Here is a 26,709-nt window from a genome sequence, read left to right on the forward strand (position 1 = left end):
CAAGAGACTTAAGCCCCTTGCTGATTGTTGAAGGCCATCTGGAGAGCTGTTACGTAGCTTTGGGTTTAGACACCCCTGACAGTTTAACAGTTTGAGTTCCTCGAGATTATGCAGAAAGTGTGGGAAAGAAGAGACAATTAAAGGCAGCCTTCTAGGCTGTAGTGTAGTGCACGGCCCTAAACTCACCCTCCCTACCCATTTTTTGCAAGGCAGCACAAGGCTGGTGCTCTGTATCTCTTGAGTTCCCTGTGCTTGAACATTGCAGTAAATTATTTTGCCTCCTGTGACAGGTTTGAGCATTTCTGATTGACTTCTTTTTGATCTATGGATGAATAAGCAGGAGTAAATCAAGAGATACAGACAGATGTGCACGCCTTAATATGCCTGTTACCAAACATAATTTCCCAGTTTTGTTTCTCACCACTGAAGTGGTTGCACATCGGTGCTTGGATAAATGGTTCCTACGGATGTGATGCTCCTTAAGTGCGTAAGATGTGTTGAAGCAGAAGACCAAGGAAAATGGATTTGCACCATGTTACAATTAACATATTTTGTGCATGGTAGAGTTTTAGGGAGAGAGGGGAGGCAGTGCTAAAGAGGTAGGATGCAGCATGAGTACAATGAGGCAATTCCTCCCACAGGTGGAAAGCAAGGAGGAGGCTGCGCAGAGAGCAGACTCGAAGATGTGAAATTAATGATAAAAATTTGACATTGGGAAAAGCTTTTTTTTTAAAAATAAGATTCTAAATTAGATTCAGCTCTTTGTTTGCTATGGTTTTTTAAATTCCTTGGAAATCTGGATAACTTGGGGCTTGCTAAAAAGGCTCATATATAAGAACAGGATTCTCTGGTCTGTGTTGCAGGAAGGGAACCTCAAAGTGAAATAGGAAGCTGAAAAGAGGGAAGCATCTCTTCAGAAAGACCTCATGAAAATTCCACAGGGCAAGAAAAAATGTGTTGGGCTTTTTTTGTGTGTGTGCAAGCTTTGTACATCAAAGCCCTGTTTCTCCACATCCTCTGAAACACACGTGTGACCTCCTTGCGTGAGGTAAGATCTAAATTCCAGCTTTCTGGGAGAAGATTGTTCCTCTTCAAAATAAGCATATAAAATCCTGAGCCTTGCTCAGAAGGAGGGGGTTAGTGGTTTGGTACAGAAGGTTTGATTTGTGAAGGATTTACCAGCAAGCAACCCCTGCTTGGGTGCTTTCGCACCCCACTGTGCTTTCCTGTTGTTCTGTGCAATGATGGAGTTCAGGTTTACCAGGGGCTGTAAGCACCTCTCTGTTAATAACTACCATCCCTCTCAGCAGCAGTGATCAAAACATGAGGTAAGCCTGGAGCAGCTCCCTGAGCTGCAGAAGAAAATGCATCTGTAAGTTATGATCCTTAAAGTGCCAGGCACCTTTCTTTAAGTGCAACATGGGGGTTGAGAAAGCGGGGAAGGATGTACGGTATCGTCATGCCCAAGACAGGCTCTCCTGCCCATCCATCCATAATCATGTGCAGCTGTGACCTGCCTTCCTTGACCCGTTATATCCCTGTGGCTTGGGAACCCAGGCTACCTCCAGGCAAGAGGGCAGGATATTACTCTGAGACCCCAACGCAAAGTTACCTGCTGGGTTGGGCTGGCAGGGAACAATCAAGCAGTCAGAGGCACCCAAAAATCCCTCGGAGTCAGGGTCCCCGCTCTCACCACACTCTTGTAATGAGAGGCAAGACATTATTTCAAGCAGGAGAGCTCTTGCTGGGGCAAGTCATGCCATACCTGGAGGGCAGGTACCTGCCCACCGACACCTCTGGGCCTTCAATCAGGCCTGGTAACCTCAGCAGCTTCTTAACTGTCATACTAGCTAACCTTTAACTGAATCCATAGCACCCACTCCCTCACCACTCTGTACTTTGCTCTGTAAAGATGATCTCTGTTTGAATGGCCTTTGCAAACAACCACTCGAGATGGATGCATTTCCAGAGAACATGCACACAGAAAGCAGCAAGAACTTTTATGGTCTTGGAAAGATCTGAGTACCACACAGGAAAAAAAATGGATTTTCATGTAAAAAGTGATTTTATTTTATATTTTCTCCAGAGTTCCTTGTGAAAATTTCCATTACTGAAGGGAAAAAAAATACAAATCAGGCAAGCTTATACATCAGTAGTGAAACATGCCCTTCACAGTGTGGCCGTGATCTGTCCTTGCAAGCCTGACTACAGTTCTAGCATTTCACCTTTGAAACAATAGAGAAAACTGTACTGTCTGAAGAGCACTGAGATAAAGAAGGAACCATTAACAGAACAAGATGGCCACAGATATAAAATAAATTAAAAGCATTTGTAAAAGTTTCTTTTCATATACAAAATAACTTTTCTTTTCCGGGGGTAATTTTTATTTTTTTAAATTGACATTGTCTGTACAAAGATTAACCTTTCAACAGAAACATTTAAAAGGTCTGTTTTTACAAGGAGAAATGGGTTGCTAAACAAAACGTCAGTCTCCCGCACACTGCTGAGCCTCTCCACAGATACCAGTGCACAAAGCTTTTGGGCCAGCCCTGTGGCGGAGCACAGTCATTTGCAACCCCAGGGCTGCTCAGCACCTCATGAAAGGCGCTCTGCTCCTTGCAAGTTCAGGGCCCCCAGACAAAGGAAAAAAGAAGAGCCTGCCTTGTGACCCTGTTCAGCGGAACAGGATCATTAGTTCTAGTGGGCAATTCTCCTGGGCCAAGGTACCACATTGCAAGTTTTATTTTGCACTCTCTATTTTGCACACTTACCGTGAGATTCCCTATTCAGCCTCCAGGAGCGGGATTTTCAAGAGCTCTCTGCAGCTGCCTCCTCACAGTCTGCTCCTCACTGGGGACTTTGCTCCCAGAAGAGCCTATCTGAAGAGCGAGCTTGCCCAGCTCAAGACATTCTCCTGCCCATCTTCTGAGCCAGGCATAAAAATTAATGTGCAGGCATCAGATACTATGTAAGTAGATGGGAAGCAGAGCCATTTATCAATAAATAGTATTTAAAAAACCAGAACAGTGGGAAAAGCCCCCTGTGCTGATCTGAGATTAAAATGGTGATTAATAACATGAATTGGAAATTATTTTGAGGTCCCTACTAATACAATATATACAGAAATAATTGCCTGTGTGATTAATACATTACTGATGCAAGACATGGGTTTATGTAGAAAGTTTCATTTACAGATACAAATGCAAAACAAGTCGTGGGCATAAAATGTCTCACTTCTACGTGGCTAATCGAAGAGAACACTCTTAGCTTAGAGTTGGAAGAGGCAGATCACATTTTACGTGGAAGACTGTACCTATTCTACACGATATGGTTCATGAAAAAGTCTGCCTGTATCCCAGTGAAAGCCAAGCATAACATATTCATGTTTGTTTTCAGGTGATGCATTTAAGGCCACTTCCAGGCTGTCTCATTACAGCACTGGAAAGCATTGCCTGTAGCCTCAAACCCGGCTTCAGTCCCAGGGAGCGACTCAGAGCATGGCTGCCCAGACTGCTGTGCCAGCAAAACACCTGTATTTAGTTAGTGCCTCTGTTCTGCAGTGCAAAAGTTGGGAAGCTGGGCTGCCGACATCCTATTCTGATCTGGGTAACTCTGCTAACATCCAAGGGGTGGGCCAGGGTGCATCCGACCTCTGCACTCTCCTCTGAGGAGCCCCGCTCCTGGCACTGCTTGTGATGGACACTGTTCACAAACTGAGCTGTGTTTGGCTCAGGCCCATCCTTCTGCCCAAGAGCCAGCCACTCCCAATTCAGCCCACCAAGTGGGAGGCTGGGGCTCCGCGATTCCTCACTTTATAGGGTCCCCATTCCCCCAGAATTTTCCTGGGGGACTGACTGCCCTTCTCTGAGGCAGCAGCCTCATTTGCAGCAGGATAACCCCCCCCATCCCTCCTGAGGGGTCACGATGGCACCACTGACCAAAAAAAAAGTCAATGACTGAGTGTTTAAACTAGCCTCAAATAGCTGTGAAGCTGCAAGAAGGCATTTATGTAGGAAAACTGTCGTCACCTTCAATATGCTAAGGAATTGCTGACTCCAGAGTAGAGAATTTAACTCTCTTGATGATGGGGAATTAATTTATTCCCTATGAATATCTGCTCTTTAACTACACTATTTCAGAGAGTCAGTTACAGAGGTAACTTACGGAAAAGGCTGTTTGACCTTTACTCTTAGCGCAAACTAAAACATCGCTCCTGTCAGCCAAAAGTGCTTCAAAAAGCATCACCCTCTACGTATTGTGCTGCTGGAAATGGCACCAGGGTTCTGTCTAAAGTACTTCTGTGAACATTTACTCCATAGCACAAAAACCTTTTTGCAGCTGTGCCTGAGATTGATTGGATGTTTTCTTTCCTGCTTGTAGTTTCTCAAATGAATTTTTAAAAGACATCTTAAACTGACAGCATAGGTACAACAAATTTCATTTTCAGGAATGTGAACTGAGATAAGGAGGGGAAATCTACTATCTGATTAATTTAACAATCAAAACTCACCAACCAGAGGCAGTTTTGATCACATAGTTATAGTGAATGCCTACAGATAAGAATTATGCACCAAATAATTTCAGTTTAGGAATCAACTACCATGATTTACTCACAGATTTTTTGCAACTATGTTCTAGAATTGTGTTGAGAACAAGTCACTCAGCTGCTTCACTGAGTGTGATACTTTCATACCCTTGGCCTGCTGCGTTTCTACAGTGGCACTGAGAGAAAACTCTTCATTTCTGAGGTACTGCAATTATGCACACAGCAATGTGTTCTGTGTTCTTCCAACCAAGGATACTGACATCTAATAAGCTGAATTATGAACCCTATGTCAATGAAAATGAATACACACAGGCTATCGGTGACATGTCCTACCAAGAAGATAGATGTGTAAGTTGGATTGTCAAAGGCTCTTAGGATGTCAGATTTGTTTTTCTTCCTTGCTGCACTACTCAATAACCTAAGGCAGAAAGCTTAGTTTTAACATGAAGAATAGTACATTTCTAATCTCCTTCCCCATCAGTCACCATAAGAACGGAGATAAAAATTAACAGCTACTGCTGCTTCCAGAATCTTGCACAAAAATAAATCAGTATGTCCTTCTGGCAGTCTCAAAAATCTTGAAGAGTCTTCTGCAAATTCCTCTTTCATCTCTCAATTTCGACAGAAACAGTCAGTCCCCACTGCCAAAACTTGTGTCTCCGTCAAATTCAGAGATGAACGAAGTTTGTATTCTCCTTCCTTGGAAATGCTATTTGGTTTCCATTCCATTTCCATCCTCACTGTTTGGATCTGTTTAAATTTGTTGGTTTGTTTATTGTCCAAAGGAAATGCATTGGCAGTGCAAACAAGTAGGTATGATGAAACACCTCCCCCCCACCCCTGCCCCAAACAGCAAGTGATTACCTCAGCATTTCAAAAGGGTCTCCTGAGATGTTATCTGCACGCACAGGATTCCACTGTCATGTTGGGGTACACCTTAAGAACCACGTTTTTATTTTCGTCAAAGAATAAGATACTAAGAGAAGACATTTTGTCAGGAACGCAGCAAGGCTCGGGAATGCCTGGGATGACCCCGACGGCTCTCACTATGCTCTGGATGGTGGCATGGTTGGATGGCTTCAAGGCCTGCAAGAGAAAGATACAGCAGAAAATGTAACTGCACCCATGTTAGAATGGACCCAGATATTCTAGAACAAAACGGGTTCCTTGAAGAAGGGCCCTGTGGAGAGCCCACGCCTGTGGGGACAGCTAATCTGTCTTCTACACAACCATTTCCGGTTGTCACCATAGCTGTTCTGAACCAGCAGCAGGGAATGCAAATCTGGCCTGGTTCTTTTGACCACTGGATGCAAATGTTGCTCCACCACTTTCAGCTCAAGCATCTTTCTGGGGGCAGGGGCTTGGACTCTCCCTGGGATGTGCCTTCCCAGGAAAATGCCCAGGCCAGTGGACCTTGCAGCAAGGTGTACCTATAGGTCAAGGTAGTCTCTTCTGAGAGAATTAAGTTACATGTGGGCTGCGATTTAGTCCCGAAACTTATTCAGCTGGGAGGGAGGCAGTCAGTGTGCTAGCAGGCCAAGTCATTAGGGAAGTGAAAGAAATGTAATTTGTAGGCTGGGAAGTCTGGCTGGTGGAATGCTAGGAAAAACAAAAGGGGGTAAAACGCATGCAGATGAGAGAATTCAAGTACTTTATGCCACGATGCTAACTGTTACAGTTTGTTCTCGTGTACGGTTAGGTTGTTTTGCTTGTTCTTCCATGCCAAATCACTTCTTGTTTGTAGTATACACCTTCAGTGACATTGCCAGTAACTGACCCTCCAAATCCTGTGTCAGTTGTTCCTCATATTAAGGTGACATTTTTCTCCAAAGGACAAAGTTTCCTGGATTTATACCCACGTAAATAGGATCACACTTTGGTTTGATATGAACAAAAAGCAAATCTGACCAGTGAGATAACTGTATTTCTTCACAAAACCAGAATACATTAATACCCTCATAAAAATAATAATGAATATATTCATAGAAATGAAAAATACTAAGCTTTACCTCTTAACCCTCAAACCATTCCAAATCCAAGCATCTGTATGAAGATGGGTGAGCAAGAAAAACACACAAGATGCAGGTTTTAGCCAGAGACTTTTGATTTTGTAAGAGTGAAATTTTAACAATGCATATTAGAGCTCTTTTAATACATAGAACCTGGGAATCACACAGTACAATATGCTCAGTCAGGTGCCACCGAGAAATAGAAAGAACAAGATCGCTTGGGCCAAACTGCTGTGACAAGCAATTTGTTTGGGGAAAAATGAGTCTTAAGGGTTCACCTACCCAAGGTGAAAGTCTTAATGACCTTGCATGCAAAAAGCACAGGAATAACTGTGAGATTCCAGTTCAGTGTATTGTTTGTGTAGCATGTTAGTACATTTAAGAGCAACTGCTTCCAATTCTGCTGGCAATACACACGATGTCTAACTTGTCCCTACTGACGGTAGCATAGCTTACAGCTAATGCCAGCTGTATTTTCCTTCCTTCTCATGGAGACAGCTGTTCCCTGAATTCTGACAGAAATGGATCAGAATGGACTTTTTCTGTATCATATTGTTGAAACTGATCTCAAAAGAGAACTGCAACCATTTGACACAGAAGTGAACAGGATTCACTGGGGAGCGTTCGTCTCTTCTTTATGTACATGTCAGACATAATTTGAATGTTTTTCTTCTTTTCACGAGGAACTTATTTTGTCTGCAGGAAGGCTGAGCAACAAATGGTGCCAATCCTACACATCCCTTGCTAAATGCAGACATTACACAGAGCTTAACCTTTTTCCCCTGTTGCTGTTTGTTTACTATCATAGCTCATCAGATGAATGAGATGCAGGGCTGTGGTGATATTGTGTTTAAAATACAAATGCAAAGCTTGTCACATCACCCTCATAATGGTCGTAGACTTTCCCAGCACGGTTACAAAGATATTACTCTCCATCTAGGTAGCTGATTTCAAGACAGACATTTCTGTGTGCTTGTTTTGAATTCAAGAGTATCTATACTCCTCAGCAGTAGTTGATAGTGAGACAAAAATGTCTTAGATTAGCACACAACGCAGATTTCTTATCATTGCTGTCTGCAAAAGGAAGTGAAGGCTCCGGTAGCATCCAGGCTTGTCTCCTTACTCAGCCGTAGTGCAGCACTCTCCACAGGAGAGAAATGGGAGCCAAACAGACCTCCTGAGCCTGCTGATCAGACATCAAAAGGTAGAACATCTATCGAGATCCGATTTCCCACTGCCAGTAGCAGTGGAATTAAAAACAGGCCTCCACATATGCTGTGTTAAGGTCTCATTAGAAACCCTTCCCCTTCAGATATGGAATCCATACCACTAAAACACTAAATTGCACAGAACCAATTTCAAGCATTGCCTTGGTTGTTGGTTGGAATAGCTCAGATACATTCAGTCACTGTATGCTACAAGAAATATCTCTTGTATTTTGTACCTTTGATACAGGTATTGTACAATACAGAAAATTCTCCGTACTGACTTGAAGTCTGTCTTGGATGCCTGCCCCTGGCCCTTAAGGCATGCTCTTGAGGACAAACAGCCTTGGCGTTAACTCTGCTTCTGCCAGTGGGAATTTAACTGTGATCAAAGTAAAATCCAAAGGCATGCACTTCTCAGAAAGCTGAAATCCCCCTTGGAGTACTGAACTGGTGTAACGCCCTGACCGAGGAGGGTGAGTTAGGCTGCTGCCTGCGGGCCACCTACACTCTGTCCAGCACGTGGTCACGAAAAGCAGGCAGAGACTTTCTTTTAGGAGGGGAAAAGCAGGGGAGGGCCAGAGGATTGGTGGGAGGAAAAAGTGCTGAGCTGACTCCAAACTGCCAAATTTGTGAATGAGTCCAGCTGTGGCTCAAGCTGCACCTGCTAAGCTGCACACATCCTTGGGAGACTTGCTGCCCTGTTGAATTTCATTAGGGATGTATTATGAGCAGGGCAAAAGATGTCTGTTACAAGCTTTCATTCCTGACCTGGGAGAGGGTCTGCCTGGCCTGTACACTCTGTGGCATTACACAAGCCCAACACATAGCAGTCAAAGGGCCTAACTGAAATCAGGGAAAGGGCAAGGCCAGAAAATTTGAGTGGAAAGGGGAGGAGGGGGAAGAGGCACATCTGTTCATAATTACCCAACAGGTCATCAAGTTTAGGAGCTTGCCCTCAGCAAGGGAACATTATATACCCATAGGTACAGATTAGTTTGTTATTGCCTGACAGTTAGAGTGTCCTTTTGCAAACACCGTCTTATTAGTAGCACCAGATATAACACATGGCTCAAGAGTAAGACACGGGTCTGGAAGATGCTCACTTCCCCTTTTTATGTAATTTAGCTTTTCACTTGCTTTGGAAAACAAGGTCGTTTTCGTTTCCGTGATTTAAAAAGTGCATAAAAGGAACAATTTGGATTCCAGCATGGACAGAAATCTACCAATTGCTGTCAGGGAACCACACACAATGTGTTTCAGTAACCTGCTCTCTTAACAAATTAGCTCACTCTGCAGTACATGGCAGCAAATATTCAGCTTTGCAGTGACTGAAGAACTATAATGCACTGCTGCTGTAATTCTTCACCCAACCGAGTTAAGAAGAGTTTCACACAGAAAGTTCAGATTACACCTTTCAGCAGGAATTTGTAGAAGAAAACCAGCATCCTGGTTACGGCCTCACAGGCCTGCACTACAGGCTTAGTTCATGGCACTCAGACCTTCTTCTTCATGTCAACGCAGTCATTTACATTCTGTCCTTTATTTGCATACCCATCTCTCCTGTTTATTTCTCACCTTTTTTCTATTATAAGCTTTTTCCAGGGCAGGGATCACTTCTGATAGCACGTACTGGCAGAGGGGTGAAGAGGAGGAGAAATAACACTCCTGTGGGACTGCTAGACTCAATTACTGTGAGAACAGTAGGCCATACCGCAAGTCTACTTATCAGAGGAGATGGAGTTAAACTACAACATCTCAGAGGCCGATGCTACTATCCACAGGAAATTAGAACCTGAATTTGGCAGAAAAAAATTTGGCTGCACACATCTGAAAATCTTCTGATGCAGAGTGTAATACCTCAAGCGAATTACCCAAAGATGAACAACTTGCAGGCAAAGCTGGAACTCCTCTTTCACCCAAGCAATACCTGTTAACCACTGTGTGCACTGTTTGTACCTCTCTGTGATGCTCTGGAGTGTCAAACATAAGTTTAAACTTTGTTTTGCCTCTTTGGAACTACTGGTACTGAATTAATCTTGGGACGTTTTACTTGCAGAAGCATTTGTATGGCTCACTGTATTTCTTTCCACAGGTTTGAAGTTACTCTGGGAACTAAGCCCTGAGTTTATGGAGCATGTTAGGGAATTTCCAGTTGCAGGTGCTAACAAAGGCTCTGTGTGAGGAATAGGAACCTTCTTATTACAGTGCTTCTTTATCATTACTTTTCGTTTCTGAGAGTTTATCTCCATGAATATACATTACGCTTTCTGCTGCTGGAAAATCTGTCTTCTCAAAGTCTGACCTCGACTCTTAACGAGAGACTTCTGTCTTAAATTCATTTCCTATCAGCTCTCAGCAGGATTAGATTTCACTCGGAGCAAGGAGAGATCAGTAACAAGGGCTTCTAAAAACACCACATCCAAAAGTTTTTTTGAGAACATCTTTTTTCTTGAGCATGCACATTATTGAGCAATCTGAGTTTCAATCCAGACTGTAGGAGCTACAGGCAAAGGAGGGTTCTTCCCAGTCTCTGCATCAGGCACTGGCTAACCCTGAAATATATGCTACCTGTTGACTATTAAAAGAGAGCTTTTCTGCCTCAGAAAGTAGAAACGTATTTTGCATGCCTACCAAATGTAAAAAAACCCCCACAAACACAACATCTCTAGCCACTGGGTTGAAACTGTTACTCTCTAGCAAGTGCTAGATCCTGGGAGTTCATCAGCACCTCAACTATCACCTACTTTGAGAGCCAAGAAAGCCAGACCTGATAACCTTAGGAAATGTGAACCTAAACATTTCTGGACTTATAAGACACTATCAAGACTTTCTTAGAAGCTGCTATGCTGCCCCACTGCTCTGATCATCAGAAATACCAGGAACTTGACTGAAATGGTCTTCCAGTAGCATTGAATGTCCAACATGTACTTGACTCTTTGCTTTGTTTCATTTCTAATGCTGATGGTAGCCCGTAGCAGGTGTCTTATTTTAAGTGAAGAATATTTCAGGGGCCATGACCAGCTGAGCTGGAGACACTTTTTTTTTTTTTTTTTTTTGCATTCCTTCATTCCTTTGAACCAAAGTACTTTTAACTCTTCTGGTTTAAGTTTCATTTTCTCCTAAACAAGAATCAGAGCAATGCTCTTTTATGGTCAGGATAAGGTTTTTATAACTAAAGCTGCAAACAGAAATGCTAACCCAGTGTCGCATTAAAGGAGAATGGGGTAATTTAGCAGGAAACACACCCACCCACCCACCGCCTTCCAACTCTGTCACTGAGGTGAGAGGTTGGGTGCAGCTAGGGTTAAATTCTAGGTGATGTCAAATTTACCGCTATCAGTCCAGTCACGTTTAACATGTATATTAAACTACCACGGGTCTGGATACACTGATAGCAGTCTGCACTGCCAGTCCAGTCATGCTCATGAACTAGCACGGCTACACCTTAGGGCACGGTTGTGTTCAATGAGAAACTGTTGATGACCAGCTACTTAACAGCACAGTTTTATTAGCAACAGATAGACAAGTTCTTTGGATTGCCAGTGATAGTGACTGTTTGCAAAAAGGCACGTGCAAGTAAAATATTGTAAAGTCTAAAATGCGTGGAAAAGTTACAACAATACAGCCTGGCTACAAATATTAAAAAGTAACTCTCTAGAGATATTTCTAAGCTTCCCAAAGAAGGACTTAGTTTAAGTCTCACCCAAGGCGTCCCAAGTCGGGGAGAAGCAAGGCTCAGCCTGTCGGCTGGTCCCAGAAGTCAGTCTTGGTGGCGTCTTCCCTTCACTTGTTCTCAGTGGTGTTTTCCCCACTTGTCCCCTCATTCGTTCACTTTTTATACTCTTCTTACTCTCAGGTAGAGCTTCAGTGACTCTAGTCTTACATTCCTTTATTATGATTGGTGTAAAATTCTCTTGCTTTCATTTAAAGGTACAGTTCATTTTAAATTTACTGTGCATGCTCCCTGAGCAGGGGATTCACTCTCTTTGGGGGGGTCATTTGAGTAGGAGGTCCGATCTCCCACTACCACAATTATTTTACCCTAGCATCCTTGAGTTTTATCTCTTCAGCAGTTTGCTTTCTTTTAGCATTTAGTATGTCCTTGTTAGAAAGCTTATCTTTTCTTTGAAGTGCTAAAGGAGCCTAGTTCCTGACCATCTCTCGCAGATAATGAGCCTCTTGCTTGGTCTTTGCCACAGTTGTTGGCCCAGCAACAGACATCTTCTCATATATTTTGCAGCCGCTATTCAGCTTATTGGCTGTACGGTACCGTCACATTCCCAGTCCTGCAGGGAGTACAGCAGAGCCTGGCCGCGGTGTCTCCACTCCGTTCCACCCTCCACTGCTCCTCTAGGATAGCAGGTTGTATGATTTTAGGGAACTGTGGTGACGTAGATTCTGTGCATGCCAACTGTTCGAAAGTGGCAACTGTATTTTTCCCTAAAGGGTTGTTATAATATTAGATCTGTAATTCCCCCCTCCAAGCAATTGTACAACACCCAGTCTTAAGCAGAGGGTTACAGCAATCATTTTTGTAATTTACATGTCCTTAAAGCTAGAACGGAAGAAGTCCAGGTCCGGCGCTTTTAGAATTTCTAACCTGCATACCAAGTTACTGGTTTGACAGAGCACGGTTCCCATCAACAATAAAGTAAAAGGCTCAATGTGATGTATTCAAGGGTAATGTGAATGGTCAGGAATGACAGGTATCTCTTCCTGTTCCCTTTCATTTTCTCCTTTGATCCGAAACCTGAAAGCCTGCCATTGCAGTTGGAGGTAGTCAGGTAAGACTCTCTTTCAAAGAGAGACTCCTGCCTTCCTCAGCTTGCTTCCTCTGGGCTCCATCCCCTTCAGTACATTTCCCCACTTGTAATTTTCAAAGGGTGACTCCCTTGGGTCCTTAAGCCACCAAAACGCCACATAAATTTCAGAACTGACTGCTAAAGTTTTGCTGAGGCAGAAATAAAGTTTCCTGAATGTGAGGTTATGGTGGAACCAAAAGCCCCACCTTTACTGACATGTCCCATAGGCATTATTTCTGCGTACCCCTCATTTCAAGCCAGTCTCAAATACTGCATCCTACTTTCAGGTTTCAGTAGACTCCAGGGGAGGTCCATGCTGCTAATAATGACAGTGGGCATTTGCTTTCAAAGAGCTGAATTCATCCACCAAAGTCACAGGCCTCAAAGCACATCACCCTTTCTCGCTATCTGCATGCAACCATCTCACACAATCCAGAGAGTATTTCAAAAGTCAGTGGGCTGGAATCCATTGCTTTTGGATCCACTTGGTCTGTCATAGAAGTTTGACTCTTGCTTACACTTAGAGCTTCCCAACCACTCCCATAGCTCCACAGAGTCTCTAAGTCATCGTGACAGTCATAGCTCATGAGGCACACATTTTTTCCTGGAGTGTGCCATGCTGACCAACACCAGCATGGGTCTGGCAGCAAAGACTCCTTTGAGGCATAATGACTACTGTCTAATAAGCACTTTTCTGGATCTGGCTCGTATTATGTTTATTAGACAGGTTAATAACAAGTTCACACATCATAAGCACTATTCAGGAAATGTTTTATGGCAATTTGGGTTCTGGACAAAAAAGCGACTAATTTTTTTTTAATTACCTTTACAAGCCTGTCTTTTTACTAGCTGTCCAACCACCACTCCTTGCAGCACGAGACAAAGATATCACTTATTTACTAGATCTGAACATGTAAGAGGTAACCAGCTGCCTTTTACTGACACAGGAGAGAAAATGCATAGTTTACAGTAATAGACAGTGCAAAAGAATCAATAGACTGTACCTTTGGAATTGGAAACTGGCATTCCCCCGAGCAGTAATAGGCATCGAAGGATTTAGGGGAAATAATCCACTCGCTCCAGCCGATGTCTGCAAAATCCACCTTGAGATAGCGCCGGGCGCAATACCTTGGCTCATTCCACTGCTTCCTCCTTGCCTTCTTCAGTGTTTGCTCATCGAACTGGAGAGTCTGGCTCTTCTGGTGATGATTCTTCCTCTGCTTTTTCTTACTCTTTGCCCTCTCTGCTAACCGCGGCTGGAAGGTTTTGTAGGGCTTTCTGTCTTCCCATCTCTCATCCTCATTGTACTGGTACTCAGCTCCTGGAAGCTCATTATTCTGCAATGGCAACAGGATGTTTGCAGAGCGTTTTCGCCGCCACCTCCTAAGGCTGCTCTTCACGTGGTTTTCTGGCCTGGGAAAAACCCTTGCCAGAGGATGATGGTGTCCTTGCAAACTAGAGACAACATTCTCTGGCTCTGAAATAGCAGAATCATTGGCGTAAACCAGAATGTAGGGTTCATAGTGAGAAGGTGCCCTTTCCCAGGGGTGATGGTGGGTCAGATCCATCCTGACACCGATCAGGAGTTTGTTGCTTTGTTTTGCTTCATGCAGGAGTTGAGTGATATCCTTCCACTGCCAGGAAAGGACATCCTGGTAAGCAGCAGAGACATTTATTGGGAAGCGTCCCAGGCTCCGAGTCCGGTTCCCTACAGAAGAAAAGGTCCAAACTGAAAGATGTATCTGATTTTCAGGTCTCCTGTGCCTGTGATGAGAACAGCCTTCAGACTGGGAACAGTTCCGCTTAGCGTGCAGCAGGTCACCAATATAGTAATACACCGAAGCTGACAAGATGTTTTCAGACTCAGTGAGCGATGTCAAGTTAAAAACGTACATCTCCTGGCTTTCAGAGCTCCCTAGAAGAAATACTTAGATAAGAATATAGACATTTCAAAATTATATAGAGAAAGGACTGAGCCCATTGCTTTCTAGGGTATACATTAAGTTCATGGGAAATTTTCACACAGTGCTGTGGGAATGGGTTTAGGCCACTATTCAGAAAAATAACCAAGCTAGTAAAATGATGGCCGTAAATCACACCCCTTTGATCTGGTTTCCTTGTAATACCTATCTCCATCCAGAAATACTCACACATTTAATATTGCTCCTCTGACTTCAGGAAACAAACTAGGTCACAGGAACACAGCTCAGTAACAGACGCACTAAGGACTTTCTCATGCAGAAATCTGAGCAATGCCATAATAAGCTTTTGCTCTTTTGTTTTCATTTTTCTGCAACATTGCCAAACCCCTCCCTCTCAAAATGCACTTAGGTGACTATGGCTGCTCTGTCCTGAGTGAAGAATCATCTTTCTGTATCAAAGACAGCTGGGACTTCAATGGGACATGAATGGCACTGAATCGTGCCTCAGTCCAGACCAAGCTGAAGCTGGAGAAAGGCTCACACTGGCTTTGCTAGGCACTGGACTGTCTGTAAACTTCCATTATCCTGTTGAGTCACAGCCTCGCTGGAAAGAAAAGATTTGCTTCCATACTAGTAGAGGCTTAATGTGGCAGTGAGGAGGAGGAAAAGCCTGGATTCAAACAGAGCACAATTCTCAGTGTTGGCACAGGTTTTGGAGTTGTACTGCCACATAAGTCACTTAAGCTCCCATCTCCAAGCCAAAAAAAAAAAAAAAAAAGGCAAAAAAAAAAAAAAAAGCCTAGCTGGTTCCTTTACACCTTCCACTGTGATCCACTGTGATCCAGGCCTCACCTACAACACAGACTTCAAGGCCTGGATGGCACCTATTCTTAGCTTCTAAAGATTTCAAAGATACTCTTAAAGAGGGACTCAAACCCAGGTAACATTTGGTACAGCTATGTGTGTATATCAGGATGCAAAACAGGTAAGGAAACACAGAAAGCACTACGTATTTCAACAGCTAAATGAGAAGATAAATCCAAATCCTGTGCTACAAAGGATGTTTCCTCTCAGTATTAACCATTCCTCCATTACAGTAAGACCAACTTAGGGCCCCTCAAGTGGTCAGTGTCCTCTGCATGCACAACTGGGTCTTCATGACCCAGAGCCCTTTGCAACAGCAAGGTTAGAGTCAAGCACAGAAGGAAGCATAAAGTTACTGACAACAGCCTCGCATACAAAGAAGGAATGCGTCTCGCCTCTGAAGATGTGGGGAGAAGAAATACCAGGGCAGAATCACTGTTTAAACATTTTTAGGGCTTGGATGTCAGCTCTGGAGAAAGAGATGACTCACCATTTATAAAAAGCTAAAGACACACAAGCCGGTCTGACAGCTTTTTGGCTAAGCCAGATGCTAATCGTGACTGAAGACTCCCTCTAGAATAATTAGACCCAGGACTGCTTCAATTATACTGGGTAAATTTATTCATTCCATCTACGACACTTCATCAATTTTCATGCCAGTCAGAGTTAGAAAGTATTTACTAGCATAGCTGAAGGTAGGTGGACAGTACTTGAGCAAACCCAATAACCAAAAGACAGCCAGCCCACAATGTCTTGGATTTGGGGGGCAGTGGCAGTGGCAAAACGCACCCACTTGCCTGGCGCAGAGGGTAACAAGCCAAGGATAAACCTTCCTCATGGTTGGGATGTTACTGTATCATCAGGAGGGATGCAGGGGACAGCAGGGTTTCCACAGCTGTGAAATCAGAGAAGTCAACCTAACCACAGGCATCTTGCACAAACCCAAAGATGCACTCCTACCACAGGCTGATCTGTGAAAACAGATGGCCGGCTACTTTAATTAAAAGGATGCAACAGAAAGGCTTGGGCATAAGTTTAATTTTTATTTTAAAACTTTCTGCTTGGACTGCAGCTACATCTGCCCTTTCAGAGTGAAAGAAATACAGGCCTAAATGTGAAGGTACTGTTGAGAGCTATAAACCCAGGCTGTATGGAAAAGTCAAACATAGTAAAGCAAAGGTATGGTCTGCAGCCCCCCCAAAGGGCTAGAAACAACCCAACACATTAGGAAAACAAAGGAACACGGAGTTAAATGCTTCTTTGACATCATGGCAGGTCAAAACCCTCTCTGGAGGGTGAAGAGAATTCATAGTTCACAGAATTTTGTAAGAGCTTTGCTATTTCTTTTTTTTTAATTTGAAGCAATGACAAGCATAGAGGTGCTCACGGACTAGGAATAAGAGCCTCTCTGCTTCTACCCTCAAAATACTGTACTAAGTCCCCTGCCCAAGCAAGTGAAAACATAATTTCTGGTACTGATCTTTCAAAGATTGTGTCAGCTCTGTGTTCTGGGTGACATTCTGTGCTTCCAGCCTGCAATATCCCAACTGCTAATGCCATTCAGGTAAGTCCAGCAAAAGACTGTATTCTCCCTCCTCCCCCCCATTCCCACCCCAACAATCTAAATGGCCTCTTCTTCTAAACATTTTTTTTCTCATCAGTATTTTAACTGATACACTAAAAAAGCAGGAATTAGTTTCACTGGGAAGAAGAACCCTTCTCCCCAATGTATCACATGCACTTCCTCATGCAGTTACGGAGAAAACAACATACAACATTTTCTCAGTGAAATGGGGCGGGGAAGGCCAAGTCCTTTATGGAAGACATCCTTGTTTACACATTCAGCCCAGCCTGATGGTGGATCACACAGGTAAGTTCCCAATAGCTGAAAACTGACATACCAAACCCAACCAGTTTCTAGCTATTAGTTATGCCTGGGGAACTAGATTTTCTCTGAATTCAATCCTACTTTTAATTGCTCAAGCCAAAACCAGCTGTTTATTACATTTGTACTAAGCACACACGAGGACCCGACCTCTGCTTGGTTTGCGATCGCGAATATAATACGGTTAATATGTAATTTGGCAGAGCACGAAGTACATCAGTCTTAGGAACCAGGATTTACGATGTCTCATAAGCACCCATTAAAGAAGTTATTATCTGAATCACTGTTGTATGTTGAATGGCAAGTGTTCATTTTAATTTTTAGTAAGAATTCCACTTAACAAATACTTCCTGTTCTAAATTGGCATATTGCAGCAGAACACAAACCAAGCTGCTTTTATTTGTAAAGAAACCCTAGATGGCGTGAAACAGACACAGGAGGAATACATAGTTTTGATTAAAAGCAAAACCCAAGAGGCCCCTCTCAGCATGTAACTGTACCCCCAAGATGGGTACTCACAGCAGGTGGTGCTATTTTCTCACTGAATGATCTCTGCGCTCAAATGACTCCAAGACTTTCTGTATTAGTCTGCAACATCATCTTGAAACTAATTACTAGTAGCCAGAACAGATATCTACAGATTCACTGGCTTCTGGCTCAGGAAAACCCAACCATGTGACCCAGGTTTCTGTCACCACTTAGGAACAGTGTCGAATACATCCGTCGTGTGATGGCAAAACCTGACTCTCAGGTGTGAGCAACGCACAGAAATGAGCATTCTCCAGGCCAGTCATTGCCCTTAAAAATAACAAACATTGAGGAAGATTCAGCTTTAGAATACCTCAGCTTTAGAATACCTACAAATGCACCCTTTCCTCAGGAAAATTTCATTTCGCTTAAATGAAACTTCCTCCTTAAACCCAGAGGACAGAAACTACTGAAAATCTGCCCCCACAATAATGTAGTTTAAACTATTAGCTGAGGACAGGAGCATAGTTTAAACTTTTCACCAGTGTCAGGAGGTGTCAAGGAGCACCTAACAAAAACTTCACTGTGATGTGGGAAGCTTTCCACAAGCCTCATCCAGCTTTCTCTACTGTCACCTGAAGTTTACTTACTGGTGTGAGCTGAGGCTTTAGTCTTTAGAATGACTTATGCTGGTAATTCCTCTAGTCTTTAGAATGACTTACACTGGTAATTCCTCTCATATAAATTTGACTGACTGATTTCTCCCTTCGCTAATCCCAAAAATACCCAAACAAAACCCCAAGCCAAATCCAAGTAGGGCTTTAATTCTAATACCTTGCTCAGTAAATGGTGTTTTGTAGAATGCAGCCATCAATGGCTCGGTGTTAAATGCAGGGCAGGAGAGGGCCAAACCACAGGGTGAAGTCCACCAACACCTGCTCAGCAGCCAGCAGAAAGAGGCAGAATGACTAAGCACAGCTAAGGCCTCTGGCCAGTTTTCCCTCTATGACAAGACCTTTAAAGTCTCAAAGGCAACAAGATCCTCTTGCAACAAAGCCCTCCATTGGTCTAGAAGCATCAAGTCATCTTCACAGGTGAAAGAAAGTCAAACACAGGCCCAGAAACCTATGCCCTAGAAGATCACAGCATCACAAAAGCTTTTTTCCTTATGTTTTCAGTATTGAACAAAACCGGTGAAAACAGCAGCTTTGCAGCAACTTTCTCTGCACTAGCTGCCTAGACAAGAAAAAGTCTGTTGCAGACACAGGCAATGATCCAATGCCAAAACATGACCTTTCAGAGGGATGCTGGACAGAAGGTCCCCCTCTGCCTGGGCTGGCTCTTAGGATACAGCAGTGCTGGGAAGATCTTATGAGCCCGGGGTGTCTGCCCCACAGGCAGCTGCTGCAGCAAACTCACAGTCGGGTCCACCACCTTACTGCCTGGCAAGATTCTGTCCACGATCTCTGAGCAGCTGTAGTTGGTAAACCTCGCCTTTGTCTGCAGTGGTATACAATGCAATTCAGTGGCAACTCAGTATTATTTCAGCAGCAGTAACTTCCCTGGCTCACTTGATATGCCTCCCAATTCTGTGATTTCTATCCAAGCACCACTACTTGTGCTAAGTCTTTCAGTTCTTCCTCTCTGAGAATGAGTTCTGCTAGCTCAGCTTTGCTCTTTTGCAGTACAAGATATGAAGTGCAGAAGACTTCTCAGCAACGAAGTGCATAAGGACAAGAAGATTTAAGAGGAAACAAGCAAATGAAAAATAAGTGCAACAGAGCTACATGCAAGGAATACACTGCTACCTTCCAGATACTCTGAGGCCAGATTTTAACAGCAATCTCTGCTGCCCTTCAAGGAATCACTGTATGTTGCTGCCAGCCTGATGAGGAATTTTCAAGATCAAGCTCTGCATGACAGAGCTCTTTTGAACTGCAGTAGGTAAGACATAGCATCATTGCACTGTTGGTATCACTCACTTCTACAGCATAGAGCTTTGGAGCGGCAGCCACGAGTTAGGCAGAAAGGTACTTGACAAGGAAAACATCTTGTCATTTGTATTCGTGTAGGATACGATTTGGAAGGCACATGCAGTTAAACGGATAGGCTACAGATTTATTGGCCTCCTCAGCGCATATGGAAGTCGTTATTCGTCTGTGCACTCTTCCCTTGCTCAAACGAAACCCAGACACCAGTAGCACCACAGCAAAGCTTGTACTGGGACAGTGTCACTTCCCCAGTCTCCTGCACAAGTGACAGCTGAGCTCTCAGGGGTGTGAGGAGAGGGGAGGTACAGTCTCTCCAAGCCTCAAGCAGAAACGTCTTTATCACACAGGTGGTCACCCAGACGCCAAGTCAGGGTGTGACACCACTTGCTGTTCTGGGTATGAGAGATGCCAGCTTACTGAGAGCTCAACCCAGCTTGTAGCACTACGGTGGAGGTACTTGAACCCACCGAGTCTTCAGAGGCACGGCCCATGCTTCCTCACCTTCCTGCAATAACCCACAGCCATATGGATTGCCTGCTGCTGGCATTAAAGAGACATTTTAAGAAAAAGCAGTAGGTCTGTGGAGACTGACATCAGTGGCCTGAACAGATTCATGTTACGAGGGGCATTTCCAGGCATCAATAAGGTGGAACAAGTCTGTTAACATGTGGTGTGCGTACCTTTATAGAGGATGCAGTGGCATTCTTATGGACTGCCAAATCTAGCCCAAGGGTGAAAAAGGATGCAATAATGAGGACTATTTAGTTATATAGTCACCATGAGTCATCATTTCAATGAGATATTAAAGTTGTGTCCTTGTGCCAGTGCACAGTTAAGAATGTATTGGTGTTTCCATTGTAAAACTTTATTGTCATGGCTTCCATAGCCCAGCCTTAGAGAAGGTTTGCAGATTTGGGCCCAGCCTGCCCAAACCATAGCTCAACACCTTTCAGGTTCCCTCTGCCTGAAAACTACCAGGATGCTTCTGCTGCTGCTTGCATTTTCTTTATAGGGGTACAGCAAAAAAACCCAAAACCAAACAAACAACCCCCCCCAACTCTCACCATCTCCTGCTTGCATGTTTTTAAAGCTCTCATTATAGAAGACCCTTAATGTTACTAGAGCTCAAAGAGGCTAGAATTTGGCCCCTACTGGTTTTTGCAGACTGACGGTGGCTGGTGACTAGCCGGTTTCCCCATGCAGTACTTGGTTTCCTCTGTTTGCGTGGGCATTTCATACCACAACAAAGGAAAGTAAGGCGTTTTGAAAAGGAGGAGAACATAGTTCTTAAACCACAAGAATTGGCCTAGGGGCAGGTGTAATGCCAAAAATTGCTTGAAATTCAGTCAATAAAAAAGAGTTTAAAGTAATTTCTGACTGTATAACTTTACTACAACATCATTAGAGGGACCCTCCAATTAAAGTCGAGTTTTTTAAATGACTCATTTGCAAGACGTTCCTTTAGCGATGCTATGATCAAAAGTACTTTCAAAAGCAAACTGAAAGTCTTGCGTTTGAGGCTTTTATCTCTCCACTCTCATTTATTTATTGCATGCTCTATCTTTCCGCCAGGTCCTGAGCCTCTGAAGTTGTAGATGAGCACACCTCTATGGGGAGCACTGAAGGTAAGCAGATTTGTATCAGGTGAAGGTCTGGTCATTCAGCAGTTGTGCTAACTGGCAGGAGGAAAACAGTCGTGAGCAGAAACTGATCCACAGACTTGACTATAGTTTAACAGTACATTTGCCAGAATTGCCAAAGCGTTCAGCTCTTAACTCACGTATCGTCTGACCTTCTTCCTAGCTGTCTTTGTAGAGTCACAAGGGATGGAAGGAAAACCACGCACTGTTATGGTACCTGCAGATAAAGAACCGGAAAAGGCTCTGTCTTAGTATTTTTCCTGAAGTAGAGCTCACTGTGAGGCCTGGGCTAAGCAAGCTAAGGGCTGCTAGCATCATGCCAGAAACGTCCCACAATGACACAGCTGCCACAGAAATCACGGGCTGAAAGTCCTTTGACTCAAATATTTCTATTTATAGGAATAAATTAGAGCATTTAAGTCAATGAGAGAGGACAGTGCTGGAATATAACTAGATATACTGTGAATGATGTACATCCTTACTTCACTTGTGACAGATTTTGGGCCTGCAGTTTCTTTCAGCTTTGTCGTGGGCATCAAAGGTTCCTTTTTTGAATGATGCAAACTGAACAATTATGTTTTGAAATAATTTAGCAAGATTGACAGACAAGAATTTTGCCCAAACAGAAGATCACATGAACATTCATCAAAATCAAAGGCCAGAACCCCCAGTGCAAACAAAAAACCACATATAATTCAGCCTAATTGTGAAATCTGGTGCACAAGAAATTTCAGGGAAGTGTAGGATGGAAACTTCAGAGGTGCGTGCGCAGGGCTGAAGCCCTCATCCTATCCCCTTGGAGGACTGAGACACGGAAAGAGAAACTTGCATCTAACAGTTGTTAGGACACTTCTTTTGATTAATCATGTCTTAGTTCTTTCTTGTTGGCTGTCCATTGCAAGACCGCAGCTGCCACATGCAACACCAGTTTTCTTGGACTAGAAACAGGGATGAGTTTCAACAAATCCTAGCAGTTCTTGGTCTCATCACACAGCACTCTGTCTTAAAGGGGCTCAAAAATTTGTCTGGTGGCTTACCTAGGAGGTCTGGAAAAGGCCTTTGTTGTGTGCCGCAGAAGAGCCAGAAGCCCTCCAGGGGAAAAGCAAGAACAGAAAGGTTTCACAGCCACATTTGAGAGTTGTGTTGCAGAAAAGAAACAGGAAAATATATGGTTAAATTGCAAAATATATGGTCAAACTGCAAATGAAATCATTAGAGATGTCCTTCAAGGCCTCTTCCTGTAGATGCAGGAGAAATGGGCAGACATGTAGGGAAGTTCTGCTCATCATAGACAAAAAGCTGTCTCCTGAAGGGGCTGGCAGCAGGGATGGTAAAATGCACTGAAGGAGTAGTGACAATGTAATTTATTAACTGATGCAGCCACATTAGGGATAAGGGAAAGCCTGTGGGAGTCTGAAATTTGCATCCAAAGAGTTCAACAGTCAGAGCAGAGGATCCGGAAGCAAACTACTTGAAAGGGAAATACTGTGGATGCGCCGTTTCCATTGCAGGGCTGGGCAGGCAGTTGGGCACAAGGAAGAAGTCAGAAATCAGAAAAAGCCTTTTTGCAAAGCAGAAAAAGCCTTTTCACTTCCCCCCACCCCCACCCCAAAAAACATTTTATCTAAGGGTTTTCTGGAAATGCACTTTTCTGCCACCCATAAGCATACAAAATGAGCCACTGCCGCCTATGGTGAGAGAAAGACAACAGCTAACTGGTTAAATATTTTGCATAAATACTTACACAAGCATCAAAAACCCTATAACCACTTCCAATTTATTGCTTTGGCACTTGGAAAGTATTGCAGGAGGAGGAAAGGGATTAGTGAATAGTGTGTTTATAGGACTGCTGCCACCCAATGTCAAGTGAGAGTATAAATATAATCAGAAAGACCACAGAGATGAGATTTCAACCAAAGGCCTCTTAGGTTTAGAACAATAAATACCTTGAATCAGATACCCTTAAAGGAGCAAATATCACTCTGCTGAGGTTATACACACACACGCGGCTTTTTTTTTTTTATTATACCTTCCCCGCTTTCAGTGAGGAACTGCTTATTTCAGAACAAAGCAACATACATTAGACTTCATATTGCAAAAAAACAATCATGTTTAAAAGGCAAGAGAGTTCCTCTGTAGGAGCAGTAACTGGGGAGTACCAGCTCTCCATTCTCCAAAACCAGGGTATTTACGCCTCCAGCCTCTAAAGCCTCTCTCGTGGACAGAAATACTTGCAGTAACACATGATGGAGAACATTTGTAGGGCTGAATCCTAAGACACCAAAGCCATCCTATTATTCACAGTATTTGATCTCTGTGCAGAGCTATCCTGTAATAGACATTGTTGCCTTCGAATCATCAGAAGTAATGACTCGCAAAGAAACCTAAGGAAAGTCAGGCACCCAGCACTCAGTTTTCTGGGAGAGGGAAGTAATCAATGCAGGCTGCTGAAACTCCCAGACAACACTCAGTTTTACTGAAAGATGTTTGTCCGTGAAAAAGCTGCTGGGTCAGTCCACCAGCAAAATGAAAAACAAAGAGACTGGCAAATCAGGCTGCAATGTACAGCATGACAGCTGTCATACAAACAGCAAGTTTTTGGGATGCAGTGGATTTGGAAAGCATATGCAGGCAAGGGTTGCAAGGGATTCTGGCATTTCCACTTAGCCCTTGCAGAGATAAGATGCACAAAAAGCAGAACAGTGGGATTGGGTGATAGAGCACCAAGACAGTGCCATCTTCCCTTCCTGCTAGGACACAGTTCTTTTGGGATGCTGCCATGTGAAATATATGCTCCCCTCCCCTGCCCTTAATGAAAAACGACTTTACATTTTCATAAAGGTACCTGTGCATGCCAGCCTGTAATCACGGGGAGATCCAAGTGCCACCGCCTAAGACGCTGAGATGCAGTATTTACCAAGCACAGATTATGCTTCAACTAAACTCATTTGCCACTGCCCCAACTGCGAGTACTGTCACCAAGGTGTCAGAATCTGTGTACTCTGTAGACAGTCTAAAGGATCGCCAAGCCATGTTATTGCTTTCTCGCATGCAAATCAGCCCTTGGTTTCAACAGAAGCTACACATGCAAAACACCATTAAAAGGAGACTCCAGAGGGGATACGTCAATTACTCTACTTCCCTCATATGGTACTCAGATACCATACGGCAGAGACGCTGCATACAGAGTTGAAGAGATAAGCCAGTAATTGTTACATGGGAGACAACATAAACATTCTACCCCAAAACGCACGACGGTTGCTGCAGGAAGCGTTACTTTTCTAAGCCTCCTCTCATCTTCTTCCCTACAGCAAGGTCCCTGGGCACTCGAACGGACACGCAGCTCAACGAGGCAGGCTGGGCACCGCTCACAGGGGTACGACCGGACCGTTCCCTTCGGGAAGCCCATTTGCCTGCACAGCGGTACCCCACAGCGAGCCGCTCGGGCGGCCGGGTGAGCCCAGCCCGCGGGGCGGCCGCGGACCCCCAGCCCAGCGCCCTGTCCCGGCTCCGCTCGGCGCGCCCGCAGCCGGGATCCGCCAGCCCCGGGGGAGCGACCGGGGCAGGGGCAGCCGCGTCGGGGGGCTCCGGCGGGCAGCCCCGGCCCCGCTGCCGGCCGGGGGCGGCTCCCGCCCCCTCCGCGCCGCCCTCGCAACGGAGCCGCGGCGATGCGGGCATCTCTCCGGGGCCCCGCGGCGGGGCCCACCGCCGCCCACCCCCGCCGCGCCCTGGGACTCACCTGCCGGCAGCGGGCGGAAGCCGCGCACCGTGTTGCCGCGGCGGAGGTGCAGCCCGGGCTGCCCCGGCGGGTCCTGGGGCCGCGGCGCCGCCGCCCGCCCCCCGCTGTACTGGTCGTAGAGCCGCAGCATGTGCTCCGAGACCTTGTCCCCCGGCCGCGGGCGCTCCGGCGGCCGCCGCCGCTCCTCCTGCCCCGGCCGCTGCCCCGGGCTGTAGTCACCTGCCGCCGCCCTCGCCCGGCCTCCCCGCACAGCGGCCGGGGCTGCCCGCCGCCGCAGCCCGCCGCAGCGAGCCTTCAGCGCGTCCCCCAGCGCCAGGCAGAGGCAGCCCCAGCCCAGGCACAGGCACAGCACCCAGCGGGTGGATGCCGCCATCCCGCCCCTCCGACCCGGCTGGGCGGGCTCCGGGGTCCCCCTCGTCCTGGCTGCCCCGGCCAGCAAGGCAGGCGAGACCCGGACCCCCAACGAAGTTTGTTTCGGCCAGATGCTACCCCCGGCGGCGACGGGTGCGGACGGGGCTGCGCTAAAAATCGCGGACGCGGTCTCGTCTGGTTTTTTGAAGAGGGGCGGAGGAGGAAGGGGGAAAAAGGAAAAAAAGAAGAAAATTAAAAAAAGAACAAAGTGGGGTGGAGGAAAGCGCCGCGGTGTAAACCGCCCGTCCTTCCCGGCGCTGGCAGCGAAGGTGTTTATCGCCCTTGCAGCGCAGGTTGTTTTTTGGCGAGAGGTGGAGGTGCTGCTCCCCCGCAGCTGGATGCTCGCTCCCGCCCGGCCCGTGCGGCCGCAGCCCGGCCGAGTCTCCGCGGGGCGTGTGCGCGGATGTGCGCGTGCGAGCGAGTGCGAGCCGCGGCGCGCGCCGGGGCTGATCCGTGCGAGCCGCAGCCAATCGCGCCGCCTGCTCCTGCGGCCCCGGCTGCTAGCAAGAGGCAAAGCGAAGGGGAAACCTCCACCCAAAGGAAAGCGAGCACAAACGCAGAGACAGAGGGAGCCTTGACTCTGGAAAGTCAATCACTGGCACCGAATGCGGCCCTGGGGGCAGCCAAGGAATAGGGTGGCGGGATGTCCCCCTTCCCACCTCCAGTCAGCCTCTTCCAAAGGCAGTATAGTAACATGGTTGCAGTAAAACAAAAATCGCGAGTCAAACCACACTCTTGCCTTCTCCCCTCGAAAATTTTAAGCCTTGGCTGAACTCAGAGCACCGTGCATGTCAGGCGGGTGGAAGGGATGCTAACTGGGCTGCGATGGGGCTCAGCTCACCTCTCCTGAGGGCCGGCCATCCTCGGTGCACTCCGCTTCCTCCTCTGTCACCCTCCAAGCCGGCCAGGGCTGGCAGGTGTCCCTAGCAGCCTGGAGCCCACGGGAAGGGACGTGCACCATGCCCACGTCCAAGGAGGACAGACCCTCTCAGGCACGTAACCCTTCTGTGAGCTGCATGGGGAATCCTGTGCGTCAGGACTCCTCCACTACAGCAGGGCACAGCCAGGTAGGTGTTCCTTGCCTGGAAGAGAGGATTTCATGTGCCTCCCCCCTTTGCTGCTTTTCACCACCAAAAGGCCAGAAACATCTCACTCCCCTTTCCAGTGCCAGAGCAGCAGACAACACCCCACTGGGTATGTAATGCCATCCCTTCCAAAGTAATG

The 26,709-nt window shown here is 45.6% G+C and overlaps 1 protein-coding gene across 2 annotated transcripts; it reads right to left on the bottom strand.

The window, feature by feature from the left end:
• Positions 1-2,046: 2,046 nt before the first annotated feature.
• On the bottom strand, positions 2,047-25,869 carry BMP3 (bone morphogenetic protein 3). 2 transcript variants are annotated; one of them, XM_056326429.1, is made up of 4 exons: positions 25,075-25,869; positions 13,570-14,480; positions 5,411-5,632; positions 2,047-5,296 (listed from the first exon to the last, which is right to left on the bottom strand). In XM_056326429.1, exons 1-3 carry the CDS (start codon positions 25,445-25,447, stop codon positions 5,441-5,443), a joined length of 1,476 nt encoding a protein of 491 aa, XP_056182404.1. In that variant the 5' UTR covers positions 25,448-25,869; the 3' UTR covers positions 2,047-5,296; positions 5,411-5,440. The 2 variants fall into 2 exon arrangements, with proteins under 2 accessions (XP_056182404.1, XP_056182403.1); XM_056326428.1 differs by having other exon boundaries at positions 2,047-5,632.
• Between the last annotated feature and the right edge of the window lie 840 nt (positions 25,870-26,709).

The sequence above is a fragment of the Falco biarmicus genome, chromosome 1 (genome assembly GCF_023638135.1).
Source record: "Falco biarmicus isolate bFalBia1 chromosome 1, bFalBia1.pri, whole genome shotgun sequence".
In the NCBI taxonomy this organism is placed as follows: domain Eukaryota; kingdom Metazoa; phylum Chordata; class Aves; order Falconiformes; family Falconidae; genus Falco; species Falco biarmicus.

Coding starts and splice junctions, on each gene's coding strand:
- BMP3 (XM_056326429.1), bottom strand. CDS start 25,447: ATGGCGGCATCCACCCGCTGGGTGCTGTGCCTGTGCCTGGGCTGGGGC. Junction 14,481..25,074: donor CTTCCGCCCGCTGCCGGCAG/GTGAGTCCCAGG, acceptor TATTTCTTCTAG/GGAGCTCTGAAAGCCAGGAG. Junction 5,633..13,569: donor GCCAGTTTCCAATTCCAAAG/GTACAGTCTATT, acceptor TTTCTCTTGCAG/GCCTTGAAGCCATCCAACCA.